Below are 20,243 nucleotides of genomic sequence, written 5' to 3'. Positions count from 1 at the left end.
GTGGCTTGGCATTGTCTTGCTGAAATAAGCAGGTGCGTCCATGGTAACGTTGCTTGGATGGCAACATATGTTGCTCCAAAATCTGTATGTACCTTTCAGCATTAATGGCGCCTTTACAGATGTGTAAGTTACCCATGTCTTGGGCACTAATACACCCCATACCATCACAGATGCTGGCTTTTCAACTTAGCGCCTATAACAATCCGGATGGTTCTTTTCCTCTTTGGTCCAGAGGACACGACGTTCACAGTTTCCAAAAACAATTTGAAATGTGGACTCGTCAGACAACAGAACACTTTTCCACTTTGTATCAGTCCATCTTAGATGAGCTCAGGCCCAGCGAAGCCGACTGCGTTTCTGGGTGTTGTTGATAAACGGTTTTCGCCTTGCATAGGAGAGTTTTAACTTGCACTTACAGATGTAGCGACCAACTGTAGTTACTGACAGTGGGTTTCTGAAGTGTTCCTGAGCCCATGTGGTGATAACCTTTACACACTGATGTCGCTTGTTGATGCTGTACAGCCTGAGGGATCAAAGGTCACGAGCTTAGCTGCTTACGTGCAGTGATTTCTCCAGATTCTCTGAACCCTTTGATGATGATATAGACCGTAGATGGTGAAATCCCTAAATTCCTTGCAATAGCTGGTTGAGAAAGGTTTTTCTTAAACAATTTGCTCACGCATTTGTTGACAAAGTGGTGACCCTCGCCCCATCCTTGTTTGTGAATGACTGAGCATTTCATGGAATCTACTTTTATACCCAATCATGGCACCCACCTGTTCCCAATTTGCCTGTTCACCTGTGGGATGTTCCAAATAAGTGTTTGATGAGCATTCCTCAACTTTATCAGTATTTATTGCCACCTTTCCCAACTTCTTTGTCACGTGTTGCTGGCATCAAATTCTAAAGTTAATGATTATTTGCAAAAAAAAAAAGTTTATCAGTTTGAACATCAAATATGTTGTCTTTGTAGCATATTCAACTGAATATGGGTTGAAAAGGATTTGCAAATCATTGCATTCCGTTTATATTTACATCTAACACAATTTCCCAACTCATATGGAAACGGGGTTTGTAGTTCTGTAAATAAAAATGTCATATAACATACTTCTGTAAATACAAATGTCATACTAACCATTTTATCCAAATAAATAATGAAGTAAAACTTTTAGAGGACTATAGTTTGTTTCAGTACATGGGTAAAGTAAACGCAGCCTTTTTCATGCACACATCTTGGCTGTGTGCAAAGTGACTGCTTTAGTAACCGCTCTACGCATTGTGCTTCATTCTCATCATACATGGCATCATCAGACATATGTGCTGTAAATGATTCCACCATAGTAAGGTGTTTTTAGCCCTGTAGTTTTTTTGTTGTTGCGTCTTGTTCTTCATGAAAATTGTTGTATTTCCTGCACTCTACTGGATGCTTCGGTTTCAGATGCTGGAATAAGTTAGTTGTGCTGCTGCCTTTTTGAAACAAAGTTTGCACCGTGCTGATGCACGTCTGTTGTCGCAAAACCAAAGTACCGACAACACTTTTCTTTTCTTGGGAACAAACATCTCGCAATTGTTAGCATTAGCCAGAAGGACTGTCCTAACCCAATGTCTTTAATTTCCCTCTGTGGATGAATATTTTGTCAAACTATTGATGTAAAAAATAATATCAGGTTTTAAAAAATATATTTATTCAGGGTGTATGGGTACATGTATTCAAAATCTGATGAGGCATACAGAGTTCCCACGCAGTACACGTTGGGTAAAGGACAATAATTTTGCCTCTTGTCACGAGTTTACTTGGTGAACAAATAGATTTGCTGTGCCTTTGGTTACTAGGAGTCAGGGCTAGTGATCATGCCAAGAAGAGAGCTCCTGAAGCCACTCTTAATTTGTTAAGTCTCCTGTTTGGGAACACTTGGTCTTCCCGTTTAAATATGTAAACGGACAAAAGTACTGTTTTTCTTGTTAGATTATTGGTTCTGGAAGGGTGGTGGAGTAGGTTGGTGTCAAAGGAGCCAAGACAGTTATGTGTAGAGGTGGAAGAGCTGGTCTGAAATGGAAGGGGCTCAGTTTTGGGCTCATAATATTACATTTGCCAAAGGCTGTATTAAAAACTATACTGATACTTCATCATGTACGGTATGTCATAGCACGGCCCAACATGGCGTCTCATGTGAAGCGTTGCTATCATCAAGTACAGATATTGCTCCGGAGTATCTTTGTATAATTATCATCATCATCATTAGGCTTGTGTCTGTCGTGCATACTTGAAATTAAGGCCGATACGATTAACGGTATTAATGATAAACAGTAAATTTCTCGACTGTTAGTATTAAAGTTTTAAATTAAAGTTATTGTGAAGCCATGCTGATAACTGCACTTCAATAAACATATAGAACAGTGATAATGCTAATGTACTGGAGAAGCAGACTAGCACGCTAATGCTAGCTTACTTGCTAACATGAATACAAGAGACATTAACGTCAATCCTCATTATAAACATAGTTGTGTTATTTGAGTTTGTAAACAATAAAGTCCCTAGATCAGGGATGTCAAACATGCGGCCCTTATGATGATATTACGGACCGTAGATGGTGAAATCCCCTTTAATTCCTTACAATAGCTCGTTGAGAAATGTTTTTCTTAAACTTTTCGACAATTTGCTCACACATTTGTTCACAAAGTGGTGACCCTTGCCCCATCCTTGTTTGTGAATGACTGAGCATTTCATGGAAGCTGCTTTTATACCCAATCATGGCACCCACCTGTTTCCAATTAGCCTGATCACTTGTGGCATGCTCCAAATAAGTGTTTGATGAGCATTCCTCAACTTTCTCAGTCTTTTTTGCCACTTGTGCCAGCTTTTTTGAAACATGTTGCAGGCATCAAATTCCAAATGAGCTAAAAAAAACAAGGTTTACCAGTTTGAATGTTAAGTATCTTGTCTTTGCAGTCTATTCAATTGAATATAGGTTGAAAAGGATTTGCAAATCATTGTATTCTGTTTTTATTTACAATTTACACAACGTGCCAACTTCACTGGTTTTGGGTTTTGTAAAACACGTAGGGCTGGGCGATTAAATGATCATGATTAATTTGAGTTCGAACATATATTATTACTTTGATCAAACATGGCTGAAATTTTGTTTTAGAACAGTGGTCCCCAACCACCGGGCTGCGGCCCGGTACCGGTCCGTGGATCGATTGTTACCGAGCCGCACAAGAAATTTAAAAAAAATTTTTTGTTTTGTTTTTTGTTTTGTTTTGAAATCAACATAAAAAACACAAGATACATTTACAATTAGTGCACCAACCCAAAATGGTGAAATTCACACTCATTCGCCCAAAAGGGTTGTTTCTTTCTGTTATTAATATTTGTGGTTCCTACATTATATATCAATATAGATCAATACAGTCTGCAGGAATACAGTCCGTAAGCACACATGATTGTATTTTTTTATGACAAAAAATTTAAAAAAGGCAAAAAAATATGAATATACATTTGAAACAAATCTGTTATAATTAAGTATAGTATTTACATATATATTTTTCTTACATATTTTTTTTAAATATTTTCTGTTCTATTTTTAAATTGTTGCTTGCATTTTTGCTTGCTTTTGGCTCATCAGTAGCAAGTGAACTGCAGCCAAGTTCCCCGCTAAGGACGCGTGTGAGTTAATCGGCCATTAAAAAAATTTGTGTCGTTATTGAAATTTATAGTAAACGCTAGTGTTGTATTGATACCAATATTTTGGTACCGGTACTAAAATTATTTCGGTACTTTTCTAAATAAAGGGGACCACAACAAATTTTAAATATCATTGTGAAGTTTAAAAGGCAGAATAGATATGCACTATTTTAAGCAATCAAAGTAAGAAAACCCACTGTCCTACAAACACCTATGCAATCCTTGTACATCAATCACTAATTTTATTTCAAATGTTCTGAACTGTACACTGAAAAAACATGAACTAAAACTGTCAAACTTGGTCAGTTAATGCAAGTAACACAAGACAACTTGTGTGATTATGATTTGGAATACAGCATTACACATTGTTTCATGTTGCTGTATGGGGTCTCAGGAGCCCCCTTTTCACTGTCCCTCACTTCCCCTTCCTGTCTGCAGACAGGAAGTCTGTCTTGTCAGGCCGGCGTTGTTCCTTGGTTCTCCGGAAAAGGTCTTGGGGTGGCACATAACAGAATTTGACAGAGGATGCTCATAGTGTGTGTATTTGCGTGTGTGCGTTTGTTCATGTTGAACGCGCATGGTATTTTCTCACACACACACACACTTGAACAGGCGCTTATTTTTGGCAGTAGGTACATTTTTGGACAGTCCCTTTTGATCCACTTGAGTAAATGATGAAAGGAATCCGGTTATCCCTAAGTGGCAGAGCAAAACTCTGTCACACGCCATCATCTTCCACACGGCTGGTCCAATTGTTGACGGCTCTGCAGTTATGCAATAGTCTTAATCACTGTCAAAGGTCATAGTTGGGGCCACATTAGCCAGACAGTTTCTGAGAAAATACTCAGAAATGTTTTCCTTTCTAGTTTCAATATTAACTAATTATTTGTTTGTAGTATTTATTTTGGCAGCAAAGTCCAAACCATTGCTTAAAAAATGTTTGTGTGTCTCGTCTCTTAATGTTTGATAAAAAATGTTTTTAGATTTATCTGATTAATTAATTTGGATATCTTGACATAAGTCGAAAAGCAGAGCAGCATCACTTTCTAGACTGATCTACTACCGTCCGAGCCATGTCTGCTTTGCTACTTATCAATTTCACTTATCTTTCTCTAATCCCTCTCTTGTCTATTTGCTTCAAGGTGGCTATAAAAATTGTGGATAAGACCCAGCTGGACGATGAAAACTTGAAAAAAATCTTTAGGGAGGTGCAAATAATGAAGTTGCTGAAGCACCCCCACATCATCCGTCTATACCAGGTGCGTACACATCCACATTGAAATCCAACCATACATTTTCTATTTAGAATTAATCCTATTTTATGCAGGCATGATAGTGCCCCTTAAGTCATTTACCATTAAAAAAAATCACAAATAATTGGCTTGATTGTTCTCCCCTTACAAAATTATGGCCTGTAAAATGCTTGTAATAAATAATTGTTTTTGGTTTTAGGTGATGGAGACAGAAAGGATGATCTATTTGGTAACGGAATATGCTAGTGGTGGAGAGATTTTTGGTAAGACTTAACTTTTTAGACTACCTTTGCCTGTTTGTCTACTTTTGAATACATGTAGACTAAGGATGATTATCGATTTTAATGAAAAAGCATGTGATTGCCATTGCCACTTAATGCCTTTTTTATTTTTATTCCCGGTTGACTAGCTAATAGCTAATTGCAGGGTTTCCCCTAGATTGCCAACATACCTGTGGCAGTGGGGACGTGTTCACCACCCCATCATATAATTTTGCATAATTTGCTATGATGACATGATTTTTTTTTAAAAGGCTAAAAATTGTATACATACACATGGTTTCCCCGAGACCGCCAAGATACCTGTAGCGGTGGGGACGTGGTCACATGACGCCATTGAGTAATTTTCAAAATTGGCTGCGATATTTCTTTAAAAAGGCTTAAAAAATGTATGCATACATTTAAAAACAAATCTGTTTTTAATTAGTATTAACATATTTTTTATCGTTTTGCCATATTTTCAATTGTCGCTGCTTATTAAGGACTGTTTTCACTGCTGGACTCTAGAAAGAGGTCCCGCAGCCTCCGTAGCAGAACCTCCAGGTTCTGTAACAGCTTCTTCCCTCAGGCCTTAAGACTCTTGAACGCATTAAAATAATCCCCTCAATACCCCCCAAAAATGGATTAACTCGCTGGAATATAAAGACAATATAACATACATCCATAAACGTGGATGCATATGCAAAAGTGCAATATATTTATCTGTACAGTAATCTATTTATTTATATCTGCACCTTATTGCTCTTTTTCCTGCACTACCATAAGCTAATTCAACGAAATTTCGTTCTCATCTGTGCTGCAAAGTTCAAATTTGAATGACAATAAAAGGAAGTCTAAGTTATTGTACAATGTACTTTGTTGAGATTTTTTTATGTGTTTACAGACTTTTAATTTGTTTTTTGCTAAAAATAACTAGTAAAAAAATCTAGCATTTTATGGTGTTGTAATAAAATGTACTCGTGTTTAGAGACTCTACTTCTGTCCCTCGAGTTCCCTGACGAAAGGCAAGCTGCAGCGAGCATGATGTCACACTTCCTTGGCGCTGTTGCTGTAGTTGGACTTTCACATCTTAAGAGCCGCCACTTTCCTCTAATATTTGCACATTTTGTAGATGGATGTCCGCGAGTACCGTATATATAATATATTAAAATGTTGTCAACATTGCAGACATGCTGACAACGCTCCAAACAATGGCATGCGTTTTGTTTACATCTGGTTTCGGCAGCGCGGTTTTCGGTGCTCAAAGTCTTTTTCCTGTGGTCGAGTTTTCGGTACATACGGTAATTTCTCAATAGTGCGCAAATAGGCTACATATATCAATTCATACTTTAACGACCAGCTGGTGTTAATGTTTTATGTTCGCGTGGCTTGGATTTGTTACTAGCAACAAATCTAGCATTTTTTTTCTGGTCTTATTGGAGACAGACATGAAAGCATGTATACTTATTTTCAATGAGCAGCGACAAAAAAATTAGAAGAAGCCACAGATTAACTTTAATTTGTATTTTTTGTATAGGTGCAGGATAACGGACATATAATTATTGGGCTGAAATTAGGAATTATGTCATACCAATAAATCAGATAGCATTGAAAAATAGCAGCAATTTAAAAAAACAGAACACTTCAATGAGACAAGATTATCCCTACTGTGCTGTAGGTGGGTTAGGGTCACTAAATCAAGCACTTCAGTGCTTCTAGCATGTGGAAAGTCTTAATCTTTCCCTTAGTTCACTGTAAACAAACATGAAGAACGTATGGGACTTTTTCATTGTTTCAGAGGAAGACATTTTGCACCAAATGAAATACCCAAATTCCACAAAGAGGGATACAAACATTTAGTTTCAAAACATCAAACTTTTTAAGCCACCTTAAACACGATGGTGTTTTGAAAGCCTACAAATATGCCTGCGCTGCTAAAGAAGCTGCCTCAAAGCAAGCTGCAAAGAAATGTGTGCAAAAACTACAGTTAAATTAAAATATACAAAATAGTAGAAATAAAAAAACTTCTCAGTATTGGTCTTGAAAAAAAGGAAGTCATCTCTATCTGTATTGGCTTTATAAAAAAATACTGTATCTCCAACTTCAAAACATATGTTTTGCTTTTCATGATTATTTTCTCTTGTTTTTTGTCTCGCACAACGTTATTTCTCTCTCCTACATCGTCCTTTACATAACATTCATTGTGGCCAATTATGCAAATTGTATTGTCATCCAGCATCCTGCCCCCAAACCCACCACCACAATTGGATAACCGTTCTGTGGAAAACTGGTGTGCCCATGGCATTGCTTTGAGTATCTAATAATAGAAAAGCGTGATATAAAATCGAATCCATTATTATAAATTTTCATTTACTAAAACATTGCCAGCAATTGGGAAACTTAATAATTATTTGCCGACCACCTATTCATGTTTTGAGTTTTATTTGCATATGCACGGAGGAACCCCAAAAAGTGGATACCAGCATTGTCGATTAGAACAATGCTGGTATGGGAATTGATAAGATTTTTCCGGTTCCGATTCCACTTTCGATTCTGCTTAACTATTGGGTTCCTTATCAGTTTTCTTATCAATTCTTATTTGGGGAAAAAAAGAGAACAAAAAGTTGGATTTGCATAAATTGTGTTTAGTTTAGAGGTAACATGACCTTGCAAAGCCAACAGTGAGGTCTCAAGAGGCACATACTTAGCATAGAAAAAAACTTAAAAAAAAAAAAAATATAAGAAATATTCTTCTTTAGAATTTTAACAAAATAAAACGTGAAAGTTACACAAGAATATAACATTTTAAAACTTTTGAGAATGTTTTTCATCTCCCAAGATAATACACTGGTGAAACTCAGAAAATAGAATATTGTGCAATGTTTTTTTTTAGATTTACGAGGTGAAACTAATATACAGCATATATGACAGACTCATTCATAACATGCTACTGAAGATATTATAAAGCCTTCTTTTAATATAATTTTGATGATTATAGCTTACAGTTTATGAAAACCTTGAATTCTAAATCTCAGAAAATGTGGGGTTTAAAAAAACTGTAAGCCATGATTATCACAATTATAGTAAAGGCTGGACATATCTCACTTTGCATGGAATGAGTTCATATCACATTAGTTTCACATTTGAAGTTGAATTGCTGACATGAACAAACATTTGTACCATATTCAAATTTGTTTGTCTTTCACCTACATAATGGAAATTACTGTGTAAAAATCTGGTGGGAAGAAAACATGCAGTTTTTCTCTGACTACAATTGAACTTTCAACTGCTGAAAATATGGAGTACTGTGGCAAATGAGTGCAAGTTTTTGGCTGCTCGGTGACTTTCGTTTAGCGCCAGATGTAAACTGGAGTGAGTACTGCCCGCCTTAGAGCCAGTCTGAATCTGTCTCTCGTCATGCTCATCTAAATGAGAAGGCATTCATTTCAATTGTACAGGTGTTACCACTAACATGGTAGGCAGTGTTAGTAAGTACCTGTACCTAGTACATGACTTGCTATCGTTACTGCTGCTGGGATGAGATTGGAGCAAGCAATTTCAAGGAATTATTACACTGGGAACTGGTTCTGAACAAGATTCAGTTTTTGATTCCTATCCCTACTAATAACTTTGCTTTGCATGTCCAGACCACCTGGTTGCCCATGGACGTATGGCAGAAAAGGATGCCAGAAAGAAGTTCAAGCAGATTGTGGCAGCGGTTCATTTTTGTCACTGCCGTAACATTGTCCACAGAGACCTGAAGGCCGAGAATCTTCTTCTAGACCACAATCTGAACATCAAAATAGCAGGTGTGTGAGTTGGCACGACAGAATGTGACTTGTTTTATTAATTATAGACTTTCTTAATACAAGTAGGTGTTGGCAAGCGACAGCATGTGTGATATGAGCATCTTTCTATGACTAGGGAAGAGATGGGATTGAATTAACTGCCACTGTATTTCTTGTCAGACTTTGGTTTCAGTAACCTGTTTTCTCGAGGCCAGCTGTTAAAAACCTGGTGTGGCAGCCCTCCCTATGCCGCACCAGAGTTATTTGAAGGCAAGGAGTATGATGGACCCAAAGTAGATATATGGGTGAGTTGAAGAAATGTTCACCAAGTTGTCTGTTTTGTTTATTTTTTTAATTTATGTCGGTTGATCAGATTTCATGAAGTTACACTTTTAAATACCACCTAGAAGTGGGTTCATAAGAACATCAATTCAGATATGTTAAACCAGGGGTGTCCAAACCATGGCCCGTGGGCATAATGCAGCCCACCGGCATCTTCAGTTAGCCCGCGAGACGACGGCACAAGTTTAATTTCAATAAGCAATCTGGCGTGAAGAGTGATTTCATGTTAAATTTAAATAACCAGGAGCCTATTTGTCGCCATGTTGTGAACAATATAAGAAACTCAGATCAGTGACCATGATGTGTATTTTTTTTCAAAATTCCAACCACAGCATGGTCCTATATGACCCAATCCAAACAACTTTTCCTAGTCATGGTGCATAAAAAAAATTCAACCAGCACAAAAAGTCAACACAAATGGTCACACGTAACACAACGTAGCTCACTGAACTTTGTGCATACTATTAAAAACGTACCATCACCATAAGAAATTTGAAATTAACATTTAAATCCATTGCAAGGCATGATGGGAAAACATTTAAACACTCTCTCCACACTAATCCATGTTTGACCTTTAGCTGCTTGATATTTCTGATTGATTACAAAGCTTTAAAGAGGTCACTACGGAAGTAAACAATGTAGGAGTTGAACTTTTCACATACTCTTAATATTCAATTGTAATTTTTTGTATATAATTATCATATTATAATTGTAATATAATTATATTATGTAATTATATATTCATACAATGAATACCGTATTTTCCGCACCATAAGCCGACCTGGGTTATAAGCCGCGCCTTCAATGAACGGCATATTTCAAAACTTTGTCCACCTATAAGCCGCCCCGTGTTATAAGCCGCATCTAACTGCGCTAAAGGAATGTCAAAAAAACAGTCAGATAGGTCAGTCAAACTTTAATAATATATTAAAAACCAGCGTGATGTGGGCGCGCATGGAGTCGTATATCAACATGGACGGAGCTGCGTGAAAAAAGCCACCCGGCCTCTTCGCGTAAACTTACCTTAACCACTCGCTCATCTTTTCTTCATCCATCCATCCCTTCGAGTTAGCTTTTATGATGACGCCGGCTGGAAAGGTCTCTTTTGGCAAGGTCTTCCTTTTGAATATCACCATGAGTGGAAGTTTCTGGCCATTAGCATGGCAAGCTAGAACCACAGTGAAGGATGACTTCTCATTCCCTGTGGTGCGAATATTCACCGTACGTGCTCCCGTTGTATCCACAGTGCGGTTCACAGGAATATCAAAAGTCAGTGGAACCTCGTCCATGTTGATAATGTTCTCTGGCCGGATCTTTTTTTCAGCTATCTTGTTTTTACAATATGCACGGAAAGTAGCCAGCTTTTCTTGAAAGTCTTTAGGCAGTTGCTGTGAAATAGTAGTCCGTGTGCGGATGGAGAGATTGCGTCTTTTCATGAACCGGAAACCTGTCGCTTAGTAGGAGCCATTTTGTGGTCTTTACAGATGTAAACACACAAAGGAAATGAAACGTAATATCCGCGCTTCTTCTTCTTCTACGGGGGCGGGTGGTTGCTTACAGTAGAAGAAGAAGCGCTTCCTCTTCTATGGGGGCGGGTGCTTACCTTGGCGGTTGCTTGCGTAGAAGAAGAAGCACTTCCTCTTCTACGGGGAAAAAAGATGGCGGCTGTTTACCGTAGTTGCGAGACCGAAACTTTATGAAAATGAATCTTAATATTAATCCATATATAAAGCGCACCGGGTTATAAGCCGCACTGTCAGCTTTTGAGTAAATTTGTGGTTTTTAGGTGCGGCTAATAGTGCGGAAAATACGGTAGTTACTTTGCATGCAGTCAGCTTTTGTCCTCCGTCCAGATTTATTTAGCCTAATGCTGCCCTCCAGTCAAAAAGTTTGGACACCTCTGTGTTGGGCCATTGATCAGACTTGAAGTTATACAAAATGCAAATACATTAGTGGTCAAAAGTTTACATACACTTTTAAAGAACATAATGTCATGGCTGTCTTGAGTTTCCAATAATTTCTACAACTCTATTTTTTTGTGATAGTGATTGGAGCACATACTTGTTGGTCACAAAAAACATTCATGAAATTTTTGTTTCATCTGACACCGCATGGACAAAGATAAGACCTTCTGGAGGAAAGTTCTGTGGTCAGATGAAACAAATATGTTGCTGTTTGGCCACAATACCCAGCAATATGTTTGGAGGAGAAAAGGTGAGGCCTTTAATCCCAGGAACACCGTTACTACAGTCAAGCATGGTGGTGGTAGTATTATGCTGTGGGCCTGTTTTGCTGCCAATGGAACTAGTGCTTTACACAGAGTAAATGGGACAATGGGAAAAAAAGGATTACCTCCAAATTCTTCAGGACAACCTAAAATCATCAGCCCGGAGGTTGGGTCTTGGGTGTTCCAACAGAACAATGACCCCAAACACACGTCAAAAGTGGTAAAGGAATGGCTAAATCAGGCTAGAAATAAGGTTTTAAAATGGCCTTTCAAAAGTCCTGACTTACACATGTATACAATGCTGAAGAAACAAGTCCATGTCAGAAAACCAACACATTTAGCTGAACTGCACCAATTTTGTCAAGATGAGTGGTCAAAAATTCAACCAGAAGCTTGTGGATGGCTAGCAAAAGCGCCTTATTGCAGTGAGACATGTAACCAAATATTAACATTGCTGTATGTATACTTTTGACCCAGCAGATTTTGTCACATTTTCAGTAGACCCATAATAAATTAATAAAATAACCAAACTTTATGAATGCAAGTATGTGCTCCAATCACTCTATCACAAAAAAATAAGAGTTGTAGAAATTATTGGAAACACAAGACAGCCATGACATTATGTTCTTCACAAGTGTATGTAAACTTTTGACCACGACTATACATGCATAACAAAAAGTATGTCTTCTATGTATGGAACAATTGACAGGAAAGAATCATTGAAAGTTGAAGCATTTTAAATTTTTATGCAATCGGCCTCTTTCTTCTGGACACGGGTCTTATCTAAATTTATGAGTCTACATTTTATCTTTGACATTATTTTTCTGAATTCCCACAAACAGTGTTTTGGAATGGAAAAAGTGCAAATCTACAAATATTTTGACAACTTTTGTGTGACAGATTTGTTTGAGCCAATATTCTTTTATTCATTTTCATTCCTTATGATTTATTTAATATTATGTTCTCTCCTATCTGTTCAGAGCTTAGGTGTGGTGTTATATGTGTTGGTGTGTGGCGCCCTTCCTTTTGACGGCAGTACTCTACAGAATTTGCGAGCACGTGTCCTAAGTGGAAAGTTCCGAATCCCCTTCTTTATGTCTACAGGTAGGAGCTCTTCTTCCCTAACCAGTTGTAGAATAATGCCACTAATGTATTTCTGTGTCATTAAGCTGAGCAAGTAATATTAAAATATAACACATCTCGGATATACAGGTAAAAGCCAGTAAATTAGAATATTTTGAAAAACTTGATTTATTTCAGTAATTGCATTCAAAAGGTGTAACTTGTACATTATATTTATTCATTGCACACAGACTGATGCATTCAAATGTTTATTTCATTTAATTTTGATGATTTGAAGTGGCAACAAATGAAAATCCAAAATTCCGTGTGTCACAAAATTAGAATATTACTTAAGGCTAATACAAAAAAGGGATTTTTAGAAATGTTGGCCAACTGAAAAGTATGAAAATGACAAATATGAGCATGTACAATACTCAATACTTGGTTGGAGCTCCTTTTGCCTCAATTACTGCGTTAATGCGGCGTGGCATGGAGTCGATGAGTCGATGCTCAGGTGTTATGAGAGCCCAGGTTGCTGATAGTGGCCTTCAACTCTTCTGCGTTTTTGGGTCTGGCATTCTGCATCTTCCTTTTCACAATACCCCACAGATTTTCTATGGGGCTAAGGTCAGGGGAGTTGGCGGGCCAATTTAGAACAGAAATACCATGGTCCGTAAACCAGGCACGGGTAGATTTTGCGCTGTGTGCAGGCGCCAAGTCCTGTTGGAACTTGAAATCTCCATCTCCATAGAGCAGGTCAGCAGCAGGAAGCATGAAGTGCTCTAAAACTTGCTGGTAGACGGCTGCGTTGACCCTGGATCTCAGGAAACAGAGTGGACCGACACCAGCAGATGACATGGCACCCCAAACCATCACCCAACCATGTAAATTTTGCATTTCCTTTGGAAATCGAGGTCCCAGAGTCTGGAGGAAGACAGGAGAGGCACAGGATCCACGTTGCCTGAAGTCTAGTGTAAAGTTTCCACCATCAGTGATGGTTTGGGGTGCCATGTCATCTGCTGGTGTCGGTCCACTCTGTTTCCTGAGATCCAGGGTCAACGCAGCCGTCTACCAGCAAGTTTTAGAGCACTTCATGCTTCCTGCTGCTGACCTGCTCTATGGAGATGGAGATTTCAAGTTCCAACAGGACTTGGCGCCTGCACACAGCGCAAAATCTACCCGTGCCTGGTTTACGGACAATGGTATTTCTGTTCTAAATTGGCCCGCCAACTCCCCTGACCTTAGCCCCATAGAAAATCTGTGGGGTATTGTGAAAAGGAAGATGCAGAATGCCAGACCCAAAAACGCAGAAGAGTTGAAGGCCACTATCAGAGCAACCTGGGCTCTCATAACACCTGAGCAGTGCCAGAAACTCATCGACTCCATGCCACGCTGCATTAACGCAGTAATTGAGGCAAAAGGAGCTCCAACCAAGTATTGAGTATTGTACATGCTCATATTTTTCATTTTCATACTTTTCAGTTGGCCAACATTTCTAAAAATCCCTTTTTTGTATTAGCCCTAAGTAATATTCTAATTTTGTGACACACGGAATTTTGGATTTTCATTTGTTGCCACTTCAAATCATCAAAATTAAATGAAATAAACATTTGAATGCATCAGTCTGTGTGCAATGAATAAATATAATGTACAAGTTACACCTTTTGAATGCAATTACTGAAATAAATCAAGTTTTTCCAAAATATTCTAATTTACTGTCTTTTACCTGTATATGGCTTGTTTTCAATCGTGCTAAGGGTCCTTAAAAAGATTGTAGTTGGTGGAAAATATTGGTAAAGAATAATACCGAGAAGAAATGTGTTTTTGTGGTTGTCGTCACAAACATTCTGCAGTAAACAAAGCATCATTGATGTTGTGAATGCTATAAGACTTTTATTTCAAGTTAACATTTACTAAACAACACTTTCAAATGGTATATTAGTATTTTTCGCCTTTAATTACTTGTGTACATCAGCGCTTCTTACCAGTGCTTTGGCAAACAACAAGCAGTGACCCACATTGTGGAGTTTTTAAAACTCAAATTCTGTATCTTCTATTGAATGAAAAAACATTAAAGCGCAATTTGAATTTGAGGTACTGTAAAATAATGTGTACCAACATATACAACAAGTTTTCTACCGCTTGTCCCTTTCGAATGATATGAAAAAAATAATCGGGACCATTTTATTTGGCCATATCGCCCAGCCGTAGTTGAATGTGTTTAAAAATTACTCATACACACATTAGATTTTTTTTAAATAACTAAAAGAACTAGGCACAATGTTAGAAACCCACTATTTTGCATGTTTTGTATTTCTTATGCTGATAGTGTTTTAGTCTGAGTATTTTATCTGTGTTAATGGCTAAGCTTTTATTGTTTTAGATATTGGTTTGTACTTAAGAACTTTAAGATTAATTTAAATAAAAATTACATTGCAAATAAAATCTGTTATTATTTCTGGTAGAATGTCTACTCGTTGGTTGTCCTACTCTTTTCGACAGTCCTTGAACGCACAGTAAACACCTCCGTCTCGTTTTTCTCAGATCTATTATTTTGATGACAGCACAAATTAATAGGCTCAATGTGCACAGTTGAATATCTTTGTTGTTCAAACAGTAATTTGTTTATGCAAGTTTAGATTAAGGTATGTTTTTCATATTGGGGAAAAATGTTAATGTCTCTAGTTTTCATGTTACCATTTAAACTAGCGCAAGTCAGTCCCTGAGTTTAACAAAGTGCAGTTATCAATCGTTTTTCAATCATTTTAATTTAAAACGCTAATACTAATCGTCGGGAGTTTTACTGCGGTTATTATCGTTTATTGCTAGATCCCTAGTTAGAGCCAGCTCAGTTTGCATCTGGACGTGACGTCACCCACAACCCAACATGGCACCGTTGGATTCTACGTGAATCGATGCTCTGTAGAACCGGCAAGATTTAATCGGTGCCAAAAAAAGGACAGAATTCTGTGGCCATCCCTAGTTACTTTAGTTTACAGTGATGCTTTTTCACTGGTCCTGGTTTTGTTTGCTTGTTAGTGGCGTTTAAACTTGTTTGACAAACTTCACCTGAATGTGTTGTGTTTATTCTCTAATGCCAGACTAAGAGGCTTATTACCATCTAATTAGTCAACAAACCAATTAAAAACCACACTTAAGAATTTTCAGTTTTGGTTGATTTTGGCGGCGCCAGTGGACCAAAGCGGCAGTGTTTTGCCAGAAGGAAGACCACATTTTCCTTGATGAGCGCAAATATCTTCAAACTGACATGTCAGCTGTAATGGCACGGACTACAAATATCACGTCTCTAATGGCTATGCTGATGTTAAATGGCAGACTTGTGGGCGGGGCCGGGGGGCGGGGTTAAGAGGGAGGGAGTATATTAATAGCTAGAATTCCTAACAAGTCCTAACAACAAATACAAACCCCGATTACCGGTACATATGAGTTGGGAAATTGTGTTAGATGTAAATATAAACGGAATACAATGATTTGCAAATCATTTTCAACCCATATTCAGTTGAATATGCTACAAAGACAACATATTTGATGTTCAAACTGATAAACATTTTTTTTTTTTTTGCAAATAATCATTAACTTTAGAATTTGATGCCAGCAACACGTGACAAAGAAGTTGGGAAAGGTGGCAATAAATACTGATAAAGTTGAGGAATGCTCATCAAACACTTATTTGGAACATCCCACAGGTGAACAGGCAAATTGGGAACAGGTGGGTGCCATGATTGGGTATAAAAGTAGATTCCATGAAATGCTCAGTCATTCACAAACAAGGACAGGGCGAGGGTCACCACTTTGTCAACAAATGCGTGAGCAAATTGTTGAACAGTTTAAGAAAAACCTTTCTCAACCTTGTAAGAAAAATCTTTCTCAACCAGCTATTGCAAGGAATGTAGGGATTTCACCATCTACGGTCCGTAATATCATCAAAGGGTTCAGAGAATCTGGAGAAATCACTGCACGTAAGCAGCTAAGTCCGTGACCTTCGATCCCTCAGGCTGTACTGCATCAATAAGCGACATCAGTGTGTAAAGGCTGTCACCACATGGACTCAGGAACACTTCAGAAAGCCACTGTCAGTAACTACAGTTGGTCGCTACATCTGTAAGTGCAAGTTAAAACTCTCCTATGCAAGGCGAAAAGCGTTTATCAACAACACCCAGAAACGCCGTCGGCTTCGCTGGGCCTGAGCTCATCTAAGATGGACTGATACAAAGTGGAAAAGTGTTCTGTGGTCTGACGAGTGCACATTTCAAATTGTTTTTGGAAACTGTGGACGTCGTGTCCTCCGGACCAAAGAGGAAAATAACCATCCGGATTGTTATAGGCGCAAAGTTGAAAAGCCAGCATCTGTGATGGTATGGGTTGTATTAGTGGCCAAGACATGGGTAACTTACACGTCTGTGAAGGCGCCATTAATGCTGAAAGGTACATACAGGTTTTGGAACAACATATGTTGCCATCCAAGCAACGTTACCATGGACGCCCCTGCTTATTTCAGCAAGACAATGCCAAGCCACGTGTTACATCAACGTGGCTTCATACTAAAAGAGTGCGGGTACTAGACTGGCCTGCCTGTAGTCCAGACCTGTCTCCCATTGAAAATGTGTGGCGCATTATGAAGCCTAAAATACCACAACGGAGACCCCCGGTTGAACAACTTAAGCTGTACATCAAGCTAGAATGGGAAATAATTCCACCTGAGAAGCTTAAAAAATGTGTCTCCTCAGTTCCCAAACGTTTACTGAATGTTGTTAAAAGGAAAGGCCATGTAACACAGTGTTGAACATGCCCTTTCACAACTACTTTGGCACGTGTTGCAGCCATGAAATTCTATGTTAATTATTATTTGCAAAAAAAAATAAAGTTAACGACTTTGAACATCAAATATCTTGTCTTTGTAGTGCATTTAATTGAATATGGGTTGAAAAGGATTTACAAATCATTGTATTCCGTTTATATTTACATTTAACACAATTTCCCAACTCATATGGAAATGGGGTTTGTACTTGAATTTCAGTGTTCATTTATTTACACATATACACACAACACTGCTTTTTACTCATTGTTGTATTTGAAAGTGCAATGCTTTGCAGCCAGTAGCACAGCCTTTGAAGGAGCGTAGGTATGGGCAGTGTAATATTCTGGGTTGGAGTCAATAACCAGGCGGGGTGATGAAGTTAAGTCTCTTTACTTCATACTTCAGAACCGACTCCCACACTTGCCCATGACAAATTTGTGCTTTGTTTTAAAGATGTGATATTTGGATTTACACTATATGAAAACAATTTGAAAATGAATTTTACCTTAGCAACCTCATTATACTAATGGCTAAGTTTTATATTCATAAATGTAAGTTTCTCAATACCCGACCTATTTTTTGTGCCTTTAAAAAAGATTTAGAACTTTACATTAAAACTATCTCTACCTCTTACAACCAAAAAGCTGTGAAAACGATGATGCTGTGCTCCAAATTTGGATTATTTACGGAACTTGTGTGAGCCTATGGCTTTACATTTTGTTACATATATATATATATATATATATATATATATATATATATATATATATATATATATATATATATATATATATATATATATACTTAACGTAAACCATTGGCCAACCAAAAAGTAACCACAGAACACTATACGGTATAGTGTTCTGTTGGCCAAGTGGACGTGACGACAGGCTGTCCTCACTCAGGTCCGCACGGACCTGGAGGGGGCGTGCCTTAAGTCCGGCTGGAAATCGGGAGAAATTCGGGAGAATGGTTGTCCCGGGAGATTTTCGGGAGAGGCACTGAAATTCGGGAGGGTTGGCAGGTATGCGTATAAGACATGTTTTTTTGTACACTATTTGGATTCAAGTCAGTACAGCAGTAAAGAAAACTACTCTGCAGTCGTTTTTATGAATGCAGATGAGAAACACCTTAGTGTTTCGTGTATAAAGTTTTTTTCTGCAAAATAGTTGGACAAAACCCAAGCTTTGCATGTTCTTCCACAACTTATCTGAATCGATTTTAAGTTTTAATTTTGTGCCTTCGAATCTTTTGTGACCAGCAACATTCATACACCCCGTATAATAATTCACAATATAATTGTGTGTTTTTACAGATTGTGAGTACTTGATCAGACACATGTTGGTGTTGGAGCCCAGCAGGCGGCTGAGCATGGAACAGATCTGTAAGAACAAGTGGATGAGACAAGGAGACCCAGACCCTGATTTTGATAGGGTGAGCGTTCAGATTATTAACGTATAAGAATATTGTTATGAGCATTATCTTGAATATATTTCATGAGTTATATTTAGAGATGGGTACCTTTCACATTCAAACCGATAGGGTACCAATTCCCTGTACCTGGTAATTTTTGGTACTTTATTGTGTTCATGTACCGGTAGTCATATGTTAATTTATTTAATGATAAAATATTTTTTTTCTATTTATTTAATATTTTACACAGTACTGATAATGACAACTATGCTCTCAAGTTGTTATATCTTGTTTTCTTGCACCTCTGACTTGTTTGCTAGAATGCAATTATTTTAGTTTGTCTTAGGTGTATTGCCGTAGTCACAAAGTAGTCTTTGCCCCAAATTGAATTTGCCAGTTGTGTCTTTTATTGAGCCCCACAAAATGTTGTTTCTATAAGTATTGTGCCTATTACAAACCAACTGTTTGATTGTATCTAACGTGCATCTTAGTAGTAGTTTTGATTATCAAATTTGAAGGCGCTCAAATCGCCATGAAAAATCACTAATGCAGCGGGTATATGGCATATCCAATTAAGCTAGCCGGTTTTGAAAAGGGGAGCCCTATTTTTGAGCGCTTTATATCAAGCAATTTTGTGTGTCGGCATGGAAAATTGTAACATTACCTTTGAGGCAGTCCGCTATGAATACGTCTGTTTGCCTGTCAAGTCCTTGGGCCGGTGTAGGACGCGACGTCACGTGCAACAAAGGTATCAAAATGTAGTAGTGTTTGATTTTACGTAAATCGGTACCATCTAATTTGTTTGGTATGAAAAAAAATATTGAATTTTGTACCCATCCCTAGTTATTTTTAATATGACTGTCTTATTTATGTTTGTGATGTCACAAAGTTTAAATAGCTATGCTAAAAATGCTGCATCTTTCACCATTTAACTATTTTTGAAGAATCATCATAGGCTTTGCATCACAATGGCTTTGGTGATTTGACATCCAACATGTGTTGTATACTGTTATTTGTTTTATCATGGATTGAACTTTCATTACTTGTTCCCAACCAGTTGATAGCAGAGTGTGAGCTGGTTAAGACTGACAGGGAAACCGAACTCATCAATGAGCAGGTGCTGATAGCCATGATCGAGATGGGCCTGGACCGAGAACGCACCATACAGGTCAGGCTACAATCCTGGCATTCACTGACTGCAACATCATGGCCCTTGCAACATCTAAGATATAAACAATCTAAAAAAGATAAAAGTACTCTTTGATGTAGTCAGGTAGGTATTGTACTTTACTCATTTGGCTACATGAGAGAGTAAATATTAGACACAGCTCTGTGCTGCAAGGCAGTTTTACACCTGTGCAAAATATATATGATAAATTAATACTACTTTGACTATC

The 20,243-nt window shown here is 37.9% G+C and overlaps 1 protein-coding gene across 4 annotated transcripts in view; it reads left to right on the top strand.

Annotated features, from left to right (window-relative positions):
* The window catches only part of sik3 (SIK family kinase 3), a 73,704-nt gene that overhangs the window by 15,588 nt on the left and 37,873 nt on the right, over positions 1 to 20,243 (top strand). For all 4 annotated transcript variants that reach the window (XM_061925581.2, XM_061925582.1, XM_061925579.1 and 1 more), the window contains exons 2-8: positions 4,828 to 4,944; positions 5,138 to 5,201; positions 8,843 to 9,004; positions 9,164 to 9,288; positions 12,533 to 12,656; positions 18,749 to 18,867; positions 19,904 to 20,014. In XM_061925581.2, coding sequence (XP_061781565.1) covers positions 4,828 to 4,944; positions 5,138 to 5,201; positions 8,843 to 9,004; positions 9,164 to 9,288; positions 12,533 to 12,656; positions 18,749 to 18,867; positions 19,904 to 20,014 — 822 coding nt within the window. The remainder of the gene's footprint in view (positions 1 to 4,827; positions 4,945 to 5,137; positions 5,202 to 8,842; positions 9,005 to 9,163; positions 9,289 to 12,532; positions 12,657 to 18,748; positions 18,868 to 19,903; positions 20,015 to 20,243) is intronic.

Source organism: Nerophis lumbriciformis, linkage group LG30 (genome assembly GCF_033978685.3).
Source record: "Nerophis lumbriciformis linkage group LG30, RoL_Nlum_v2.1, whole genome shotgun sequence".
NCBI classification, from domain to species: domain Eukaryota; kingdom Metazoa; phylum Chordata; class Actinopteri; order Syngnathiformes; family Syngnathidae; genus Nerophis; species Nerophis lumbriciformis.
The sequence above is the reverse complement of the archived record's forward strand: the minus strand, read 5'-3'. Positions and strand labels throughout refer to the sequence as shown.